Consider the following 19,774-nt stretch of genomic DNA (forward strand, 5'->3'; position numbering starts at 1 on the left):
GGTAGGCATCGGTAGGAGCAGGGCTCACAGGCAATTGGACGTGGCATCGGTAGGAGCAGGGGAGACAGGATAATCCGTAGCATCAGTAGGAGCAGGGGAGACAGGATAATCAGTGGGTGTAGGCTCGGGGCTCACAGGATAATCCGTAGCATCGGTAGGAGCAGGGGAGACAGGATAATCCGTAGCATCAGTAGGAGCAGGGGAGACAGGATAATCAGTGGGTGTAGGCTCGGGGCTCACAGGATAATCCGTAGCATCGGTAGGAGCAGGGGAGACAGGATAATCCGTAGCGTCAGTAGGAGCGGGGCTCACAGGATAATCCGTAGCATCAGTAGGAGCGGGGCTCACAGGATAATCCGTAGCATCAGTAGGAGCGGGGCTCACAGGATAATCCGTAGCATCAGTAGGAGCAGGGGAGACAGGATAATCAGTGGGTGTAGGCTCAGGGGTCACAGGATAGTCCGTAGCATCAGTAGGAGCGGGGCTCACAGGATAGTCCGTAGCATCGGTAGGAGCAGGGGAGACAGTATAATCCTTGGATGTAGGCTCGACGGGATAATCTGTTGGTGTAGGCTCAGGGCTCACAGGGTAATCTGTCGGAGTAGGCTCAGGGCTCACAGGGTAATCTGTGGGTGAAGATTCGACAGGATAATCTGTGGGTGTAGGCTCGACAGGGTAATCTGTGGGTGTAGGCTCGACAGGGTAATCTGTGGGTGTAGACTCAACAGGATAATCCGTGGGTGTTGGCTCGACAGGATAATCTGTGGGTGTAGGCTCAGGGCTCACAGGGTAATCTGTGGGTGTAGGCTCAGGGCTCACAGGGTAATCTGTTGGTGTTGGTTCGACAGGGTAATCTGTGGGTGTAGACTCAACAGGATAATCCGTGGGTGTTGGCTCGACAGGATAATCTGTGGGTGTAGGCTCAGGGCTCACAGGGTAATCTGTTGGTGTAGGCTCAGGGCTCACAGGGTAATCTGTGGGTGTAGGCTCAGGGCTCACAGGGTAATCTGTTGGTGTTGGCTCGACAGGGTAATCTGTGGGTGTAGACTCAACAGGATAATCCGTGGGTGTTGGCTCGACAGGATAATCTGTGGGTGTAGGCTCAGGGCTCACAGGGTAATCTGTGGGTGTAGGCTCGACAGGGTAATCTGTGGGTGTAGACTCAACAGGATAATCCGTGGGTGTTGGCTCGACAGGATAATCTGTGGGTGTAGGCTCAGGGCTCACAGGGTAATCTGTGGGTGTAGGCTCAGCGCTCACAGGGTAATCTGTGGGTGTAGATTCGACAGGATAATCTGTGGGTGTAGGCTCGACAGGGTAATCTGTGGGTGTAGGCTCGACAGGGTAATCTGTGGGTAATAGACTCAACAGGATAATCCGTGGGTGTTGGCTCGACAGGATAATCTGTGGGTGTAGGCTCAGGGCTCACAGGGTAATCTGTGGGTGTAGGCTCGACAGGGTAATCTGTGGGTGTAGACTCAACAGGATAATCCGTGGGTGTTGGCTCGACAGGATAATCTGTGGGTGTAGGCTCAGCGCTCACAGGGTAATCTGTGGGTGTAGACTCAACAGGATAATCTGTGGGTGTTGGCTCGACAGGATAATCTGTGGTTGTAGGCTCAGCGCTCACAGGGTAATCTGTCGGTGTAGGCTCGACGGGATAATCTGTCGGTGAAGGCTCAACAGGATAATCTGTGGGTGTTGGCTCGACGGGATAACCTGGGTGATCGCTAGGAGAAGGGTCTGGGAAACCTGGGAAGCCGGGGAAGCCGGGGAAACCGGGGAAACCTGGAAACCCGGGAAACCCGGGGAAGTTGAACTATACAATTTCAAGTTAATGGCAGGAACCACATTTAGAGATTGTAGAGCAAGCATACAGAAGCGGAAGCGCGCTGCAAGGCAAAAGCCGACAGCAACGCAGAGCCAAACGCAACCTTCATTGTGACCAATGGTGGAGACCAAGATGGTCAGGTTGGGAAATTAAATTAAATTAGAAATATCAAGTATATAGGATATGATCATGGATCATCAAACGATTGGCAGTGTCACTTCATAAACGAGTGACGAAAGAAACAGGAGAGAAGGACCGGAAGGGGAAACATCAACATAGCAACAACGACATCTTTTTGACCCGCGAGAAATGGCTGTTTTTATACACCATTCTGAACCATGAGGAACGATAGGAAACCAATCGTCCATGATCAAGATGCCAAACCTTATCGGACATACAAGCGTCGACGGGGGATCCCTCCGAAATATGACACTAGTGTAAGTGTGCCTGAGAGGCGTTCAGGAACAGGTCTAGTTGCTTGTCAAAGCTTCGCGGCGTTCCAGGACTGGGTCGAGAAACCCACCTTCCCCAGCATCATGCAATTTGGCGAATGTTCCTTCACCAAAAGAGGCCCAGAATCCAGTCGTCCAGATCAATGAGTCAAGATGGAAATAGCCGAAGTTTGCAGTAGACATTGGAAAAGAGAGAGAACATCCTGAGTCTCTGATAATGTGCCAGCTCCATGGAGTTTTGCTGCTGCCATCAACCCATCGGTACTCAATTCTTGTTGTCCGTGGAAAATAATAATCTCGAATGCATCCGACAGCAATTGTTGTGCGACCAGCAATCGGCCCACATCTCCTCATGCAAGGATGTTGTTGACGAGAGGACAGAGTTTGCTCCTCCACCTCTGTTCCCTCCAGTGGTTGAAGCGAGGCTGAGACATCGCTCGGTGGCTCTCGCTCTCCGCCAATTAACACGGCGTTTGCTGACCGGCTTGATGGCGGGAATTGGTGAACAATCGTATCCATGAGCTGGCTCTGCCACGTATAGGATGTTCCCTTTTCTTTTCTGACTTCTTCCCGCGTCACGACTCGCGAGAGAAATCCAAAAGCCCCAGGTATCGCAGGCACGGACTGAAGGACGCTGAACAGCAGTATTAGATCATTGTTTGCGACGGGTTGCCTTCAAGCACACAGTCTTCGTTATTATCCACAGCCAAGCTAGATTGTTCGAGACCTCAGTGGCTTGGAGCATACGGGGACGGACGTTGAACAAGTTCCCACCAGCGACAGCCCCTGGAAGAACCGAACGTTTCCTTGAGCCTCCTGGAAACAACCGGGCTGAACCCAAATCCCACCGCCAAGATCCGGCGCGAGCAGACAGAAGCCCCGCGATTAGCTTCGATCTATTTTTGACGAAATTGCCCCAGCGGTTGAGCCACGTCGGACCTGTACGCAGCAGGCTGTTGCGCGATATGGCGCAAGGTTGCCATCATGGCTGTTGGGAACTTGAGGAGGAAGACCTCGGTCCTGTCAGAAGCAAATCGATAGCAAATCAGATGGCTGCTGGCTCGCTTAAAGAGCAGCGCTATTTTAGCGCAGCCAGATTTGAATAATTTTCTTCATTCCTTGGCCAGTTCGTTGGAGTTCGATCCAGCGAGGAGTCATTCCACTGTGTTGTCGATTGTGACTAAGACTTGTATTTTGTTGGTCTCGATGTCTATCTAGAAAAGGTCTATTCAGATGGACACTGCGATGAGAAAAACTCACAACTGGTTGGGAAGCTCTCCCCTTCCATTCCACAAATTGAGATGCTCGCCCACAGAGAGGCCATTATTCATGGTCTTGAGAACCTTATCCGCGAGGCTTGCGATTATATCCCCGCCAACCCCGCCAGTGTCTGGCAACTCCACGGGTGCTGGCTCTGATGATTCAAAATGGTTGCCAATGACACTGCTAAAAAGAGGCTTCACAGGTGTTGTGGCGGACATCTTGATTGATTGAAACGAGTTTTCCCAATAGCTCAGACGCTGCCCCTGAGACACCATTGATTCGACTACCGCAGACGCCATTAACAATCCCTGCTTCAAATATGGTAGCTCCGTTTTTAATATAGCGATGATATTCTTTTGGATGGTCCCAGAATCTAGGTTTCCCTTGACGAGAAGGGTATTGTTGCCAGGTACGATTTCATTGAGGGCCACGATAACCCTCCCTACCTGGATATTGCCAACCAATATCCGAACAGTTATATCACCCTGTTTTGGGGGGTTTTCCTGGATGTCAGTACATGGCCACCAAGCATGAATGATAAGTGGATATTATTGGAAATACCTACCAGAGTTAAGTAAATTGGGGTCGGGTTGACCATGACTATTCTGGCTACGACATTGTAGCCTTCAGCGTCAGGAAATTGTAATCCGACGTCTCGTATATCAATTTGGACAAAGTTGCCAAACGCTTTCTCACTGTGAGTAGTTACCCGAGAAGGGGGAGAAGAATAATAAGAAGACGAAGAAGAAAAAAATAAAGAAAATCAGAGCTCGTGAAAGAGAAAAATCGAACAATCCCAAGGAGGGCGATCTAACCTGGCAATTCAACAGTCCCATTGATATCTACCCAGATTGCTTGGATCGGAGGAATGCATATTTTTGCACGTGCTCGACCCACCATCCTGAAAGCCGGCTGATACGCGACTTGTTCGGCCAGCCTTGCAAATTCATTCATATTCCCCAATTTCAACGTTTCGTTTTCAATCTCGATTCGCTCATTCGAGCGAAACGACATTTTGGGGAGATCGACTGTCACAACTGGAATTGTAAAAGACATTCTGTCTTGGATGAAGAAATCTGCATGCATTGGATCGACAGAAATTTTCAAGCTATCCGGGACTCGAATATTGGTAGATATCTTAAAGGATATGTTATCGTTGGTTGGATTTGTCAGGGTGACGTTATAGTCAGGAATCGGGGTTCTATATATGAGATATCTTCCAAATGCTGGAACGCCCCATATGAATCTGTAGAATGAGTCAGTTTGTTCCAAGTACCCACGCTGGGAAGCAAATAATGCAGGAGAACCTCATCTCTGGAAGTACCAGGACCTACAAGACCAGGAGCCCCACGGTCAAGAGCACGACTCCAATAATGCAAGAGCAGACAAAGTGCGAGGCAATGTGAGAGTTTCCAAAACCCCTTTATCAACAATTAGCTGGGCGTTATGACATCCCTTCGGTTTGTCAACGAAACTCACCTCACTTTCTTCGTCTTCTTTCGCTTTTCGCCTGAAGGCACCTTTTCCACCGTTTCATGCAATCCTTCCTTTTTCCTTTCTTCTCGATATTCTCCTTTTACTTCTTGTTCTTGACTCCGTGCCTCAACGTTGAGCCTGTGGGACCCTTTCTTCAGTTCCCTCCCCAGCCATTCGACTCAGATAATTATGCATAGGGACTTACAGGCGATTTTTGAGGGAGCGGATATCGAATTTAGCATCAACAATACGGATGCCTCCCTGCAAGAATGTTCTCAGTCACCTGCCTCCTTCACATGAAATACACACAAGCGAGGAGGTGTTTAAGGACCGAGGAAATGGCCCACGCTCACTTACAAAAAGGACGCTTGTCAGCCATGCAAGCATGCATATAAAGACAAATGCCGTGGAAGTTTTGTAACTGGCGCAGCCGATCTTTCCATCAGGTCGGAAGCCATAACAATCTGATTCGAAGATCTAGAAGATTTGAATACCACTGAGCCATTCATTGTTCACTTCACTGCTGCGAGGTCATGGAGGAGCCGGAAGACGGGACAACGCACTTGAATTACCAATGCGAAGACAGCGGCCAAACTCCACGCCAGTGTCCAAACCAAATCATACGCGAAGTTTGGGTACGGCGGTACCATCGATCCCACGACGGTCAGAGCCGACAGAACCTCTATGTATATCAGGAACTCCGTACTGGATGCTCTGTTTTGAATAAATGTAGCCCCGAGGCCGAGCACGATGGCTGACGAGGATAAGGCGCCAAATCTCGCGATACACGAGGGCGTGGCTAAAACCATGATTGATTGCAGGAGTATCAAATTAGCACAGTTGATAGATTTAAATACTAGCCACTGTTTTTGGACGTCACTTTCGCTAGCAAGGGACGGGTTGTCTGCTATTATTCGGATATCTTCCATGTCATCTGATGGCTGTTCAGAGGACCACAGCTTTAAGTGAATGGACATCTACACCACCGACCTCTTGAACGAATTAACTCCATCCTTTCTCCAACAAGACAAAATGCACCAACCATAAATTACCCGGGAAGATGCTGAAAAAGCGACAGATGGTGAGAAGCTTGATTAAAATGTCGCTGGTTTTGAGTCCACTATATCCATCGAGCGGAATTAAGTCATGGGACTGGCATTCACGAAAAAGACTTTTAATGTAACGATAGTAAAGTGCACCTTAGCTGATCGAGGGACATAGTAAAGAAAACAATATAAATAGGTATTCACTAGGCATAAAATGAAAAAAAAGTCAGAATGATAATATAATATGATATGGATTTCTCATTATTTCTCAGCTCCAATGTCTACCCAGGTCATAAGTAGCATGTAGATATATATATATATTTGTATGTGTGTTTGTGTGAGATAAAGGGGGAAGAAAATTTCCGCCAGAATATATCTACAGGGAAATGTAGTAAAAATACCATAAAAGCAAATACGTCATCCGTCAAATTCAAATCCGCACCATTATTACAAGTCCTTTTATCTAAAATGATTCGTGATGTAATAGATGAAAACTCAGAACTTCGTAAATCACTGCAATAGGGGCATAATATAGCTCGTCAAAGGGGCCGTGAGAATCTCATGTCTCAATTCATTTTCCCACGACGGCAGCTTTGGCGTTTCCGCCGTCAGCGTGAGGAAGGATAGGAGCGAGTCATTCAGCCGCTCCCAAGACGACCTCCCCAACCGCTTCGCAATTTTAAGCATTCTCCCAACAAACCAGGGGCGTTCAGAGGGTACAGGTGCAGCCGCGGGCGTTGCAGACTTTCGCAGGGGCAGACCTAAGGGCTCAGAGTCATCACTAACTAAGCCAAAAGAGTCGTCGCATGCGAGTAGGATTTGCAGGAGGGCTTCCACAGAGCTGCTGACATCGACTTCGCTTGTTAGAAGTTTGGTTTGTAGTCCATTCAGGAAGGTTTCGACTTTGTGAGGCAGATTGCGGTAGTCCCACAAGGCAACATTGATTGTCATCAACGCTGCAAGGCGGGATATTATCTGTTTTCTCTCACCAGGGATCGAGTAGCGAATTCCGGGAGGAGAGGAGAGGATTCGGAACAACAGGGTGTCTGGTTGAAAGGCCGAATACCGGCTGGGAATTAGAGGGTTGAAGACAGATTTTTGGGTGAGAGAGAGCCGCTCGCAGCGGTGGAGGAAGGAAAGGAATTCTTCACATTGAGTATGAATTTCGTCAAGGGGAGTAAACGATTGGTCTCCAATACTTAACGTTTGATCCGAGGGGTCCCGGTTCTGGACGTACGCAGGGATATGTACATAAAAAAATGATGGTCCCTTGGTTTCGTAACCTGCGAGAATATAATCCTGCCAGTTGATTAACATGGCCATTCTTTGATTCTGTTGAAATACGGCTGGTCCTCCTCTGGCACGGATCATCTGCATTGCGGCACGCATATGGATCCAGCTAATTGGTTTGCGCTCTGGACGAGGGTCAAAATCTTCCACTGCAGCGCAGCTGAGGGTTGCAGAGATGGCGGCATCCGAAATATCTGCAGGATGCTTCTCGAAATGTTTTCGCAACATCTCTATTCCACGTCCACGGTGGGTAAGAGCCGCACGCGTTTCTGACAGGCCTTTTACCCACGCTTGCGTATTTGCGGCATGCACGAGGATGGTATTTTGGAAAGTAATATCTCCTTTCATAGCTTCTGGTATGAACACTTGCAAATACCAATTATGAGCATTTGGCGATCTTGTATGGAACCCGTATGAACATGATGGCATAACATTAGCATAGAAATCGAACAGAATCTTCCCTTCTTCGTCAAGCGAAATTGGTAAACTATCAAAGGGGTCAGTTCGCGCCGCACTTAGGTGTGTCTGCGGAGCGGGTGACAGCCACCTGGGTGATGAATAGGTAGAGGAGGACCATGTGGACAAACCACACGACTCAGATGATCCGCTATTGCTTTGAAATCCGGGATAATTTGCCTCAGACTGATACTCTTCACCCAAAGGCCCATACCAAAAAGGTGGCAGTCCCGAAGGTCCTGGGCCTGCGAATGGTCCCAATGAAGAAGGTATTTCCCAGTTTTCATAATAATCAGCATCAAGGCCGAGTCCAGTGTCATCAGCGTTCTCCAAGCCTTGATATTCCCCGTATTTACCAGGGTCAGGGTCTAGCGAGGGCAGTAGCCGATGCGCCAGCTGAAAATCCCGATCTACCACCAGACGATGTCCTTCACCATCGCTGAGGGTATTCGCAGGTCCAAGACGCTTTTTGCCTTTCCGGTCACTTGGGATTTGTGTTCGTTCTCTGGCACGCGTTACATGTCGTTTTCCACGCTGTGTCTTAGTTTCCCCACTGGTGTCTATATCCGCATCGTCTTCAACATCAGTGTCAAGGCGTTGTTGCTGTTGCCATTTTTTCTGACGCGCATATTCTAGCATGACATGACGTTTGACACTAGCCAAACTCTCAGGGTTGTTTGTAGATGCGTCGATAAACTTATACCGCACGGGCGGATTGGAGGCACGGACTGCTAGAGGAGCTGTAGAACGCGAGGGCTCCTTCGCGGGTTTAGACATGGCAGCTGGGATTCCCGAAGGATGTGATGTAGTGAGCTTTCATTAGGTTGAAAGGTTGATTTTCGGAACCAGCGTCGAGGCGGGGAAAGGCTGGATGGGACGCAACAAACAAAGTAGGAGTAAAAAGCAAATATAGAATTGCCCTTCAAGCGGTGCGATGGATCTAGCAATACTGGTCGTTCATGGTAGAGGACAATAACATGATGCCGCTGGATAATATGCTTCTACTGTTCGTCTTCTTCTGAAGCCCCGATCAGACTTGTTCGTCTGGTCAATAGCTCGAAGTTACCCCAAAAGGCACATACTTGATAAGACCCCTGCTAGCCAGCTACACTGAAGTACCTTGAAACCTTCAATTCTGAATGTCCACTTTGACTGGTCTGGCGGATGGGGGATCTGCGGCGGCCAGTGGGCGCAGGCGCAGTGAGAGAACGGCGCATCTCGCCATGCAGATTCTGCCGACCTCATGGGCACTTGGACTCATCATGTATTTCCCACTCGGCACTTTCATCTTTGCCTCCCGTCGTGTTCGTGTGGCGTGTGAGTACGCAGTAGTCGTTGTTCGAACCGCGCCGGACCTCGCCAAGGTTCATGATTAAAGTGAAGCGACGGTCGGACCAACCTCCGCACCCCATCCCCATCCTGCTCGCCGAACACAGCTCCAGAGACTCTGCCAGTTTTTCCCCAGTTCAACCTCATTTTTGTCCGCCTCCCAGTGGGCAAGTTGGCCTCCTCGTCGCGACGCATTACTGCTAGCCGGCGGTGGCGGTTACTCACTTGGCGAACCCAAGCAAGCTCGCATCCCTCCTGCAGCCACTGTACGAGCAATCTGAATCCATCGTCCTCCGGCAAACCAACTCTCAGCGTACAATCCACACGGACTTTCTCAGCGTCCAACGCAGCTCAGGGTTTCTGAATCCAGGATTACCAATCTTTTTAGTCAAGGCGTCTTCGGCATTCGATTGACACCGGAACTTAGGCGCGTTTTAGAGCTGCTTGTTGCGTCGAACTTTTCTCGAACCACCAACCTTCGCAGAGATGCACGCGGCATAACATTAGGCCATACACGCCCTAGAAAAGCATCCACCATGTTCCACGTTTGCTTTCTTTACAAGATAAACGAATTCCGTTAGGCAAACCTGAACCCTCCCCATAATCCCACTTTCTTTCCTCAAAAAATTTCTCAGTCGCGTCCATCTCGTGCGCAGAGAGGACTCAGCTTGCAATATCAGCATCCTATATTAGGGACGCTGGTGACATGGGACTCCTCCCAAGTGAGGCTGCAACCATGCTTACAGACCTGGATGTTAATCCTTATGAGACGAACGCAGAAAAGTTACCCCCATCCGACCGGTTTCTAGCTCGACATCCTCACTATGGCCGCTACCGTCCTAGCTCCAACGATTTCGAACCGGACCCAATTCACTGCAACTCTAATGACGATGAGTCACTTCGCTACTGGGAAGCAGTTCTAGCCAGGTGTGATGAGAAAACGCGTATCAACACTCTAGCAGCTGGTAAGAGAGACACTTTTGCATTGGGGAGCGTGATAGTGAAAAGTGACCACAATTCTACGGAGCCAACTGGGGACTATAGCGTCGCCGATGAAAACGAAATTTATGCTATTAAGATAGCAGAGAAGATTCTTCCAGATATACAGTTACCAGAGATATATCTTAGAACTAAACTTAACGGTCGCGATGTGCTTGTTCAGTCCCGCATCCCTGGGGTTTCGTTGGAAGTTGCGTGGCCCTACCTCACCAGAAAACAAAAGGAAAACTTCAAGAAACAAGCACGAAATATAATACAACGAATTAATAGCGTCAATGATGGTCGTAGCAGTCCGTCTTACGTTGTCAAGGGAAACAGGCCCAAGGAGGAACACCGGCTGCAACAGGCTGAATACGACATCCTTTTCGGTCCTGACTCCGATTCGAATCAGAACCTATCTTTCACTAATAATAATATGGTTCCTGCCAATATCATTGTAGATAAAGATACGATTGTCGGGATTATTGGGTGGTATAGCGCCGGTTACTTCGGTTGGGATCGAGCCAAAAATATTCATCATAAAATCCGATGTCTTGACTCTGCCGATGTCTCCTCTGACGGTGGTGTATCGATACCAGATGCGTTTTGGCGTGACCTTTACGATATTTCAGTCGACCATTCCGCCTCAAGAAACCTCGACTTGAAATCCGAGATCAAAATTGAGCCTCCCAGTCTGAACCTAGAATCTATCCCTAACGGTTCAGCAGCTGATATCCCGGTGCTAACGAAGGAGCCATGGACACCCAGGAAAATAACAGACCTTAAATGTGAATCTATGTCCCGTGCTTCCTCCACAGAACGCTCGTCCCCAGTGACATCCGCCAAACCCCTGGACTCTAGCCCGGGTTCGAGTACGAAGAAAAGAGCTGTGTCATCTACGAAAAAGGGAAATCCTACTAGAAAGCCTGCCATTAAAAAGCGCAAACTGAATGATACCGAAAGCGTTGATGGTGCTGCTTCGCCACTTCGACGATCAGCAACACCGATATCCTCGCGTGCAAGCAAGGCTCCTGTAAAAAATCGAAAGCAGAGTTCGTTGTCCGTTGCCGGTTCTCCAGTGCCGGAAACTAAAAAGGCGATAAAAGCTCCCGAATCCCAGCAAGATGTGGATGGGGATGACGTTTACGAGGATGAAGATTCAACGGAGCTGTTTTGTATTTGTCGTAAACCTGACAATCACACTTGGATGATTGGGTGTGATGGCGGATGCGAGGATTGGTTTCATGGGAAATGTGTCAAGATCAATCAAACAGATGCCGATCTGATTGATAAATATATTTGTGAGTACTTCAACAGGGCTTGTCCCTTACTTGGTTGTTAAGTCGGCTTTGTTCAATTTGTAACGCACTGGCTGACATCCACAGGCCCTGCATGTGAAGCAAAAAAAGGAATCCATACGACTTGGAAACGAATGTGTCGTCTCCCAGGTTGCAGACGACCAGCCAGAATTTCAGGGGGGATGGTTCCCAGCAAATACTGTAGTGACGAACACGGTCGAGAGTTTATGCGCCAAAAAGCTTCTCTCTCAAAACAAGGATCAGCGGCTGGGGCTTCGCCTGCTGCAAACACGTCAGCTACTGACAGTCGTTCGCGAGGATCATCAGTAGTAGTTGGAAAACGCCGCCAAAAGGGAGTTCATCGTGATGATACAGAACCAGATGGAGTTCAGCCGGACCCTGGTGTATCAAATCCACGTGATGAGGATGAGGAGGATGAGGAGGACGTTGAGGACGAAGCTGAGACGGAAAATGGGCACACTGAAGACCTTGGTAGTAGAGGCGGGATCCTTTCTAAGAATGACCTCAAGGCTGTGGTCACAGGGGTGGCATCTGCTCAAGAGTTTCGTGAACTGGGCGACAACATCCTACCTCCTTCCGTGACCGAAAAACTAACACCATCCTCTAGCATTCCTTTGGAAGACTCATCGTCTAAATTCAGAACCAACACAGTGTCTCAGGATGTTGATCAAATTGACTTTGATCTCGATGCTCATCAGATCCAATTCACCGCCAACGAACGCCAACATATCGACAATCTCCGGCAAAAACGAAGAGAGCTCCGCGGCCAGCTCGAAATGCTCCAAGATCGGGACACCTTCCTTACTCTGATTCGCCAACGTGCAAAAACAATCCTTGAGCACATTCGCCAGACGGACCCAAAAACCAGCGCATCCTCATGGAAGGATATCTGCGGGTATGACCGTCGCCTGGCATGGTCTGATGACGAGTTCGACGAGTGGAGATTGTCAGAAGAAGGAAAGGAAGCCCTTCACTCTGGGGCCCTCAAAACTGCTGATCCGGAACCTGATGGCTTTGGGGACATTGAGATGCAAGATGCGGATAGGGACGATATGACTGTTGATAGGATCGCTCGCGGAGTTTGTATCAAGAAACGCTGTGAGAGACATAGGCAGTGGGTTAAAGTGCAGCAGCAAGATATTCAACACGAGGAGAGAGTTGCAAGGGAGGAGCTGGAAAAATGTGAGAAGGATACGAAGGATGTTATTGGCCGGATTGTCTTGCGGGCATATGGAGAATGAGGATGGCAGCAATCCCAAAATTTCTCCAGCTACGTCGGCGGCTACCACTGGCAATAAAAATGGGATCAGAATATTACGGTTAAGGGATAAGGTTGAACTTCATGTCTCTATGAATCAAATTATGTTTGTTTCTTAGAGAAAATGAAGCGAAACTCTTAGGTTCTGTTTGTTTATGATTTTCTCCGAAGACATTAACGACGCCACGAGCTGATGATTTCGGTTGTTTATATTCATATCCCATGTGGCGAAGGTAGTCTAGTCTGGTTTTCTTTCTAGAGAGCCAATACTGTCCTTGCTAATTACAAGTTACTTCGAATGTTGGTGAAGGCGAAAATTCTAATATAAAATATCCCCGCAGATACTTACTTACTCCACAGTGCTTAGCCTACTCAAAATAGGGTGCTAAGCTGCCATATGGTAACAGGCCATGCTACCATGAATCATTTATTACTATTCAAGAGCAAATTTTGAGTTTGATAAGAATTGGGTTGAAATCATGCCTTCAAAGCAACTGCAATAGGATACAAGCAAAGCGGTACTAAATTAATAGAGAATTTGACAACTCAGGGGGAAGACATGTCTCGCTTGAAAAAAAAAAAAGTACAAAATAGAGCAATGGTAAACAATAATATAGCCAAATTACCACCAGAAATCGCCATCACCAGGGCTTGTCAGCACCAGTGGCCATATATCGGTCGTCACTCTTTTGGACACGCTGAGTGATGTCTCTGGCAGCCGCCCTGCTATCTTCATGATCATAATATCTCGTTACCGCGAAGCCGTATATAATACCATCAACATACGCTTTGTCCAACAGCTGTCCCACACGCTTGCCGTCACCAACCCGGCTCGTCCAGCCAAACACTCTCCTAACGTCACCCTTGTCCCGAGCTTTCGCGCCGTTTCTCAACCCAGCGCAGGTATTGTATCCCTTCTCTTTGCAATTTCCAAACCCAGTCTCAAGTTTAGTGTACCCATAATCCATAACCCTTTGCTGAGGTTTTACTCCCCGCCCTTTCTTTTTATAGACATTCAAGACATCTTCCACCTCGCCGCTCAGGCATACTGCCTCGCCAGCCTTCAGGTTTCCTTGAATATAGTTGAAACCAGCAGAATCCGTCGCGCCTGCACCAAAGAATCCGTAGAGAATGCGCACGCCGGCCGGATTCAGGATCTTCTGCGCCAATTCCTGCAATGAATTCATGGAGCATTTGTCCTTGGGCTTGCATTTGCTGGGATCCAAAACGTCCTTGTTGCAGGTTTGCGCCGGAGCACATGTTGGGCGTTTTGAGGTTCCAGCCAGACGAATGCGATGTTCTTACTCTCCTTGGCGACAGCTTTGAACATGTCCTTCCAAGGAGTCGCCCCATGACCGGCCTCTTATGTCGTGGTCGGCCCACCACCCCCTCTTTGTAAGCCGCCATGTCAATCTGGAAGGAATTGGCGCCCGTTCTAATGGCGTCTTTGAGGCCCTTTCTGTCCAGGACCATATGAAGCGATGGCGTATGTGGTCTTTTATGACTTGCTTGCTAACTCCAGCCTTGGTTGGACAAGCGAAGGTGAGAGGGACTGCTATGAGGATGCAGAGAATTGCGCATATCGTTCGCAACAGGGGCGACATTCTGGCTCAATCCAGTTCACAATTTCTATAGGGAAAATAAGTGCGTTTCAACCTGGAGGAGAAGACCGCGTAGGTGGTGTTGTTTCCTCGGGTATTCAACCGTCTGGGACGAAGAGAGTCTTTATAAGATTTCATATTGAGGAGAACAGTCAATTTATGGGGCGGCAAAACAGGAGAAAATACGATAGTGCCGGTAAATCCCTACTCATCAATCATCATCTCAAAATACCTATTCGTCATTCTTCCAACCTTGTTTATGCGGAGACATAGGCGGAACCTATCAAGATCACAGAGCCGTTAATCCAAGGCGTGGCGTCGTCAATTCGAAACTTGTTAAAATAGCTGCGAGCAGAGGCATATGACAGATCGTCCCCATGCGACTGCTCACTCTGCGGATGCTTACTGTTTCAAAAGGGGATCTAGTTCCAATCGGCAGCTTCGTTTGGTTGTCGATCTCTATTTATATCTCAATGCTGTACTAGTCTGCGCCTTAATATTGCAGGGGTGGACCTCTATGAAATCGCTGTATCAAATACTTTGCGATGCATATCTTTCCGAGCCTATCATTCCAAACGCGAAAGGCGACGGGGGGGGTTTGAAATAAGCGATTGAGTTATATTGATCATCACACATAAAGTTTTACCTTATTTTGTCTCAACTTCATATAGTCCACACAATATAATAATCTATCAAAAGATATCTAGCGGGCTCAGCACTGCTTAAATAGGAGGGGTCACGTGGAATTCTAGTGAGCGATAAAAATAAACGTCTGATAATTAGAATTCAAAGTGAAAAATTCTCTCATTGTAACCCTTCATCACTCAATATTTTTGTAGGTTAGTTTCTGTCATGGCCGGCTGGGTTATTCGTTGTAGTTCGAAATGACAGAACTTAGCCAAAGCCGTGCCAGTGCCGTATCCCGAACAAGCCTTCACTAGTAGTTATAAGAAGTGCCTAGTAAGGTGGATGGGCACTTAAATCCGAGGATCACTTCAAGAGACCTGAGACCTCGATTTCCTTATCCTGGTCAAGTCTGTGGTTAATGTTAGGGTTATTTTGGCCGAATGCAGTTGGACAATAGTCAGTAGGACAATATTGTCATGTCATAAAAGAGGATGTTTGTTGATATTGGCGATGGGGACCAAGTTGTGAGTGGAGTAGATAGTACTGTCTGGTTAGCATGGGCGCTTCTCCCACACAAATCAACCCTGCATTCTATGATGTCCACACCCTGAGATCTTTTCGGAAAATTAGACACTTCGGACCTCAGTAAGCTGGAATGTTGTGAACCGATTCCTCCATCATTCGCAACACTTCAAAGGGACCGTGTGAACATTATCCATCTTCCATGGCATGTAGAGACAAATATTGCGTGATTCTTGAAAAGGAAGCACTCTTAACACTCAGGACAGATTCACTGGGTCTTGTTGCGTATCATCCTTTTGGTGCAATAGAACTTGGATAACAAATGGGCGGAATTTGTCCCGTAAATAAGGGTCTAATTATTGTTGTTTCCTAACTCAGGTCTCTGAAACCGTGCTGGAAATGTTTCGGGGGCCATCTCAGGAAGAATTTGCCAAATATGGTCATACACAGCTTGGCTCTGAACGGCGGCCACTGATATAGCAGCTTCCAAAATCCAAGTAACTGAAAGGGTATCATCTTTGCCATTTCACTTGTTGGATGCGCTTTTGTTGCTGTATATGGACATGGTGTCTGCGTATCTGAGAGGTTAGTGTCCACTCATCGCTCCAGCAGATTATAAGAGGCACGTGATATATAAGCCCTAACTTTGGAACCCATCTCTGATCGATATCAACAACCACCTCCTCATAAACCTGCACGAGTATGAAGTACATAGTAGAAAGTTATTGACCCTTTGCTGAAATTGGAATAAAAAGGCAACTAATCGGCGAAATTCTACGAAGTACATTTTGTCGCAGATCTTCAGCTCGGACGGAGGGTTAACTGCCGCAAGGTGAAAGTCCCAAGCTTGACCATTATTCTCCTATTTGAGAATATTTGAGAATGATCCTGGCTATTCCGCTTGGCTCCCCCAAACCCAGTGGTAGGGACACCAAATATCTGAGCAGCCCTTTTGCTGGTTGCGAGTTAGCGCAGTACTTAATAACAGAATTTTTAACCTCCGATTTTATCATGAAAGAGATTACGCTACTAAACCCTTACTTTCCTTGGTGGGAGAGGGAGCATCACATTAAAAATTAACAATCAGCGCCCTGATTTCCTGAGCTAAATGGAGGGAATCCCCCACATATATGGCTACAATCTTTTTCTTATTCGGAACCTCAAAGCAGAAACCTTGTCGAGTCGACATGGTGATAACAGCGACATTGAAATTCAACAAAATCATGTCATTATTGTAGTCCCCCATCGTCAAAAATCACACCACCGTCCAACTTCAGTCCCGACCCTATGCTTCGCCACCTCAATGATCATATTTTTCTGCATTTGGGAAACTAAAAGATGCACATCACAGCCTTGGTCGAGCGACCGCGTCAAGACAGAGAAGTAGGAAAGGGTTGGTGACGCTTTCGAGAGCCTCGAGATGTTGGAAAATATGGAACATACGGGAGGCTCTAGGCAATATTGTTGTTGTTGTTGTTGTTGTTGTTGTTGTTGTTGTTGTTGTTGCAGCTGACCAGCACTTGTATCATCTGCTGGAGTGAGAGCGGCCTCCTGAGCTGAGGCCGATTGAGGAGGGTGCTGTAAAGCGATAGAATTAACAATGATAACGCAGAGAAACGAAGCGTACGTTCGTGATAATACAGTGAGTGTCCGTAATAATGGGACAAGGCGGGCATGGCCTGCCACGGGGTTGGAGATGCGAATGGTCTCTTCGAGTGATTGATCTATACCCTCAATAAGGAGGAGGGCGGGAGCGGAGTTGTATCCTTTTCCTTTGTTTCCAGGCTGGTTTTTCCGTTGCTGGAGCTCGAATAGGATATTCGATATCTGAGATACAGCTTCAAGCAGTTCGTCAAAATCATATACACGACGTGTTTGGATATTATCCAGGATAGTTTCGAGGTCTTCTGATGAGCGGTCTGGCGATCGTTGCTGGAGAGAAAAAAACAATGCTTGACGAGACAAGGGTCGTGAGTCGAAATACTGTATCACAAATGCCCTTGGGAAGTCTTTATCGACGGGGTATTTGCAGAGAAGAGTGGTTAGGATATGTTGCGAAAACTAACTGGCTGTCAGCATCTCCCATATACACATAACTTGTTTTTCATTTTACAAGGCGATAGACAGCCACTAAAAAACAAAAAAAGGGAGAAAATGTCAGAAGGAAATGTGCACCAACTTCTTCAACCCAATATCGGATATCATCTCCTGTTCCTTCTCGCGAGCCGTTCGTATTGGTGGGCTGTAGCCCAGATATCCCGATGACACTACCACAGCTCAGAACAGACCTGCCCGGCATGAGTGAAACCCCTTCTTCTATGTCTCTGGTCAAGTCCCATGGATCACTCTCCACCATTCCACATCGCTCGTGAACTGAACTATCATTGCTGTTTTTTTGTAATGACGAGTCTAACAGTGTAGAGGCGAGGATTGGCGGAGCTGCCGCCGACAAGCCAGTCATTATTGTGTACCTGTGTATACTAATATGTTGCACTCTCCCGCCTTTGGAACTTAGGCTCTCGCAAAGATAGAATAATTCAAGCAGAGATCAGGTTGAGCCAATCTTTCTTTGATGGAACCTTTGTTGTTGCGCTGAACTCGATGTTTAGCACACACAAATTTGGGTCACATTAAATAACCTGTAACTTTTCCTGAAGGCCGTCACGCTTCAGTTCGCCTGTCGTCGTGAGCAATCTTTTGAATATAAGTACTTATTCCTCCAACACCCATATACCTTGGATCTAAGCATTCTAATAACCTTGCTTGAATATGTTCCTCGTCATTGATTTGTTGTTTCTGCATTCCCCCTTTTTCTTAGGTCAAAACCCCGCAGTCCCCCACTCCTACGCGCTCCTTAACGCAATTGGATTACCGAGAAAGTTATGTCCAGGAAATCTTCCAGCAAGCATACTATGCGATGATACTTTATTACGTTTATCTTGACTGAACTTTCAATAAAACCCTTATCTGGCAATTGCTTTCTCTTTATAGCCAGTTCGATCACAATATATAATCATAGCAGTTGAACTGTATACATCAAAATCAGGAGGTATATACTGACCAAAACCTCCCCATATTAAACCCAGTATGAGTCCCACGGCAGTTTCAGAAATCACGGTTCCTGTGAACAACCCGGTTGCAAAGTCCAAGGGAGATCAGCAGCAGCAAGAGCAAAAGCCACATGTCTACGGAGGGGAAGGCTTAACAGCCCTTCAAGCCCTGTCTCATGGCGGAATTGCCATTCCCGGTATATATATACTCTAATATTACTTATCCTTCGACTATGAAAAATGATCTACTTCTTTTTCCCAACCTACATATCCTTATCTATCAAGCACAAACCTAACCAAAACGCTCCCCAGGAATCCCCAGCTTCACCTCCCAGGAGCTGAAACGCCATTGGCAACTCGAGCACATGGCAGGGGCCTTCCGCATCTGGGCCCGTCACGGCTACACAGAGGGGATGTCCGGCCACATCAGTGTCCGGGACCCCGAACACACCAACGCCTTCTGGACAAACCCTCTAGCCGTGCACTTTGGCATGCTAAAAGCCAGCGACATGGTCCTCGTGGATCTCAGCGGTAACTTCATCGGCGGTAACCGCTCGCGGCCCGCCAACGCAGCCGGCTTCCTCATTCATGCTGCCGTGCATAAGGCACGCGAGGACGTTCATGCCGTCTGCCATGCACATACCATCTATGGGAAGGCGTGGTCATCGTTTGCACGCCCTCTGGAGATGCTGAATCAGGACGTGTGCAAATTCTTCCGTGCACATAGCGTGTATGAGTCTTATGGAGGGGTGGTGTTGGCCGCGGAGGAAGGGGACTTAATTGCCAAGGCTTTGGGGAGTGGCAAGGGGTGTATTTTGATGAACCATGGGTTGCTGACGGTCGGGGGAACGGTGGACGAGGCGGCATATTTGTTTGGGTTGATGGAAAGGAGTTGTCAGATTCAGTTGTTAGCCGAGTCAGCCAGTGCGAATGGGTGTAAGAAAATACTAATTTCGGATGAGGAGGCGGCGTATAATTTCAAGATGGAGAGTGATCCGGAGTCTCTGTATTGTGAGTTTCAACCTGATTATGAGTATGAGGATATGTTATGCAGTGGGGCATTTAAGAATTAATAGTGGTCGTATAGAACCAGCCATTCAATAGGAGATATGAAAAGATTAAAGAATAAATTATTATCTATTCCATCCCATCTATATAATTCTATAAAAACTATTGGCAAACAGTAAGCCCAGCAAAGTGAGGGGTTGGCAACAGAAGAAAATCAACCTTGACAAGGGTACATTTCCTAATAAAACTGACCAACTATCAGTAATAT

General features: G+C 47.6%; 7 protein-coding genes across 7 annotated transcripts; 2 read left to right on the forward strand and 5 right to left on the reverse strand.

The window, feature by feature from the left end:
* Nucleotides 1–24: 24 nt before the first annotated feature.
* HCAG_08783 (viral protein TPX) lies at nt 25–1,940 on the reverse strand (the record flags this gene model as incomplete). Its single annotated transcript, XM_001536411.1, has 3 exons — nt 25–1,335; nt 1,430–1,819; nt 1,878–1,940. 3 exons carry the CDS (start codon nt 1,938–1,940, stop codon nt 25–27), a joined length of 1,764 nt encoding a protein of 587 aa, XP_001536461.1.
* Nucleotides 1,941–2,301: 361 nt separating this feature from the next.
* HCAG_08784 (predicted protein) lies at nt 2,302–6,241 on the reverse strand (the record flags this gene model as incomplete). Its single annotated transcript, XM_001536412.1, has 11 exons — nt 2,302–2,907; nt 2,969–3,179; nt 3,223–3,303; nt 3,544–4,031; nt 4,112–4,155; nt 4,362–4,792; nt 4,881–4,967; nt 5,026–5,160; nt 5,228–5,283; nt 5,647–5,821; nt 6,222–6,241. The coding sequence occupies 11 exons, from the start codon at nt 6,239–6,241 to the stop codon at nt 2,302–2,304; spliced, it is 2,334 nt and encodes a 777-aa protein (XP_001536462.1).
* Nucleotides 6,242–6,578: 337 nt separating this feature from the next.
* On the reverse strand, nt 6,579–8,591 carry HCAG_08785 (predicted protein; the record flags this gene model as incomplete). The annotated part of the gene is made up of 1 exon (XM_001536413.1): nt 6,579–8,591. The coding sequence occupies one exon, from the start codon at nt 8,589–8,591 to the stop codon at nt 6,579–6,581; it is 2,013 nt and encodes a 670-aa protein (XP_001536463.1).
* A 1,258-nt stretch (nt 8,592–9,849) lies between these two features.
* HCAG_08786 (predicted protein) lies at nt 9,850–12,681 on the forward strand (the record flags this gene model as incomplete). The annotated part of the gene is made up of 2 exons (XM_001536414.1): nt 9,850–11,422; nt 11,522–12,681. 2 exons carry the CDS (start codon nt 9,850–9,852, stop codon nt 12,679–12,681), a joined length of 2,733 nt encoding a protein of 910 aa, XP_001536464.1.
* A 658-nt stretch (nt 12,682–13,339) lies between these two features.
* On the reverse strand, nt 13,340–14,028 carry HCAG_08787 (predicted protein; the record flags this gene model as incomplete). Its single annotated transcript, XM_001536415.1, has 2 exons — nt 13,340–13,806; nt 14,004–14,028. 2 exons carry the CDS (start codon nt 14,026–14,028, stop codon nt 13,340–13,342), a joined length of 492 nt encoding a protein of 163 aa, XP_001536465.1.
* Nucleotides 14,029–15,817: 1,789 nt separating this feature from the next.
* Nucleotides 15,818–17,909, reverse strand: HCAG_08788 (predicted protein; the record flags this gene model as incomplete). The annotated part of the gene is made up of 4 exons (XM_001536416.1): nt 15,818–15,999; nt 16,261–16,403; nt 16,710–17,509; nt 17,628–17,909. The coding sequence occupies 4 exons, from the start codon at nt 17,907–17,909 to the stop codon at nt 15,818–15,820; spliced, it is 1,407 nt and encodes a 468-aa protein (XP_001536466.1).
* Nucleotides 17,910–18,535: 626 nt separating this feature from the next.
* HCAG_08789 (conserved hypothetical protein) lies at nt 18,536–19,627 on the forward strand (the record flags this gene model as incomplete). The annotated part of the gene is made up of 3 exons (XM_001536417.1): nt 18,536–18,695; nt 18,811–19,531; nt 19,603–19,627. 3 exons carry the CDS (start codon nt 18,536–18,538, stop codon nt 19,625–19,627), a joined length of 906 nt encoding a protein of 301 aa, XP_001536467.1.
* Between the last annotated feature and the right edge of the window lie 147 nt (nt 19,628–19,774).

This window comes from Histoplasma capsulatum, genomic scaffold (assembly GCF_000149585.1).
Source record: "Histoplasma capsulatum NAm1 scaffold_12 genomic scaffold, whole genome shotgun sequence".
Classification (NCBI taxonomy): domain Eukaryota; kingdom Fungi; phylum Ascomycota; class Eurotiomycetes; order Onygenales; family Ajellomycetaceae; genus Histoplasma; species Histoplasma mississippiense.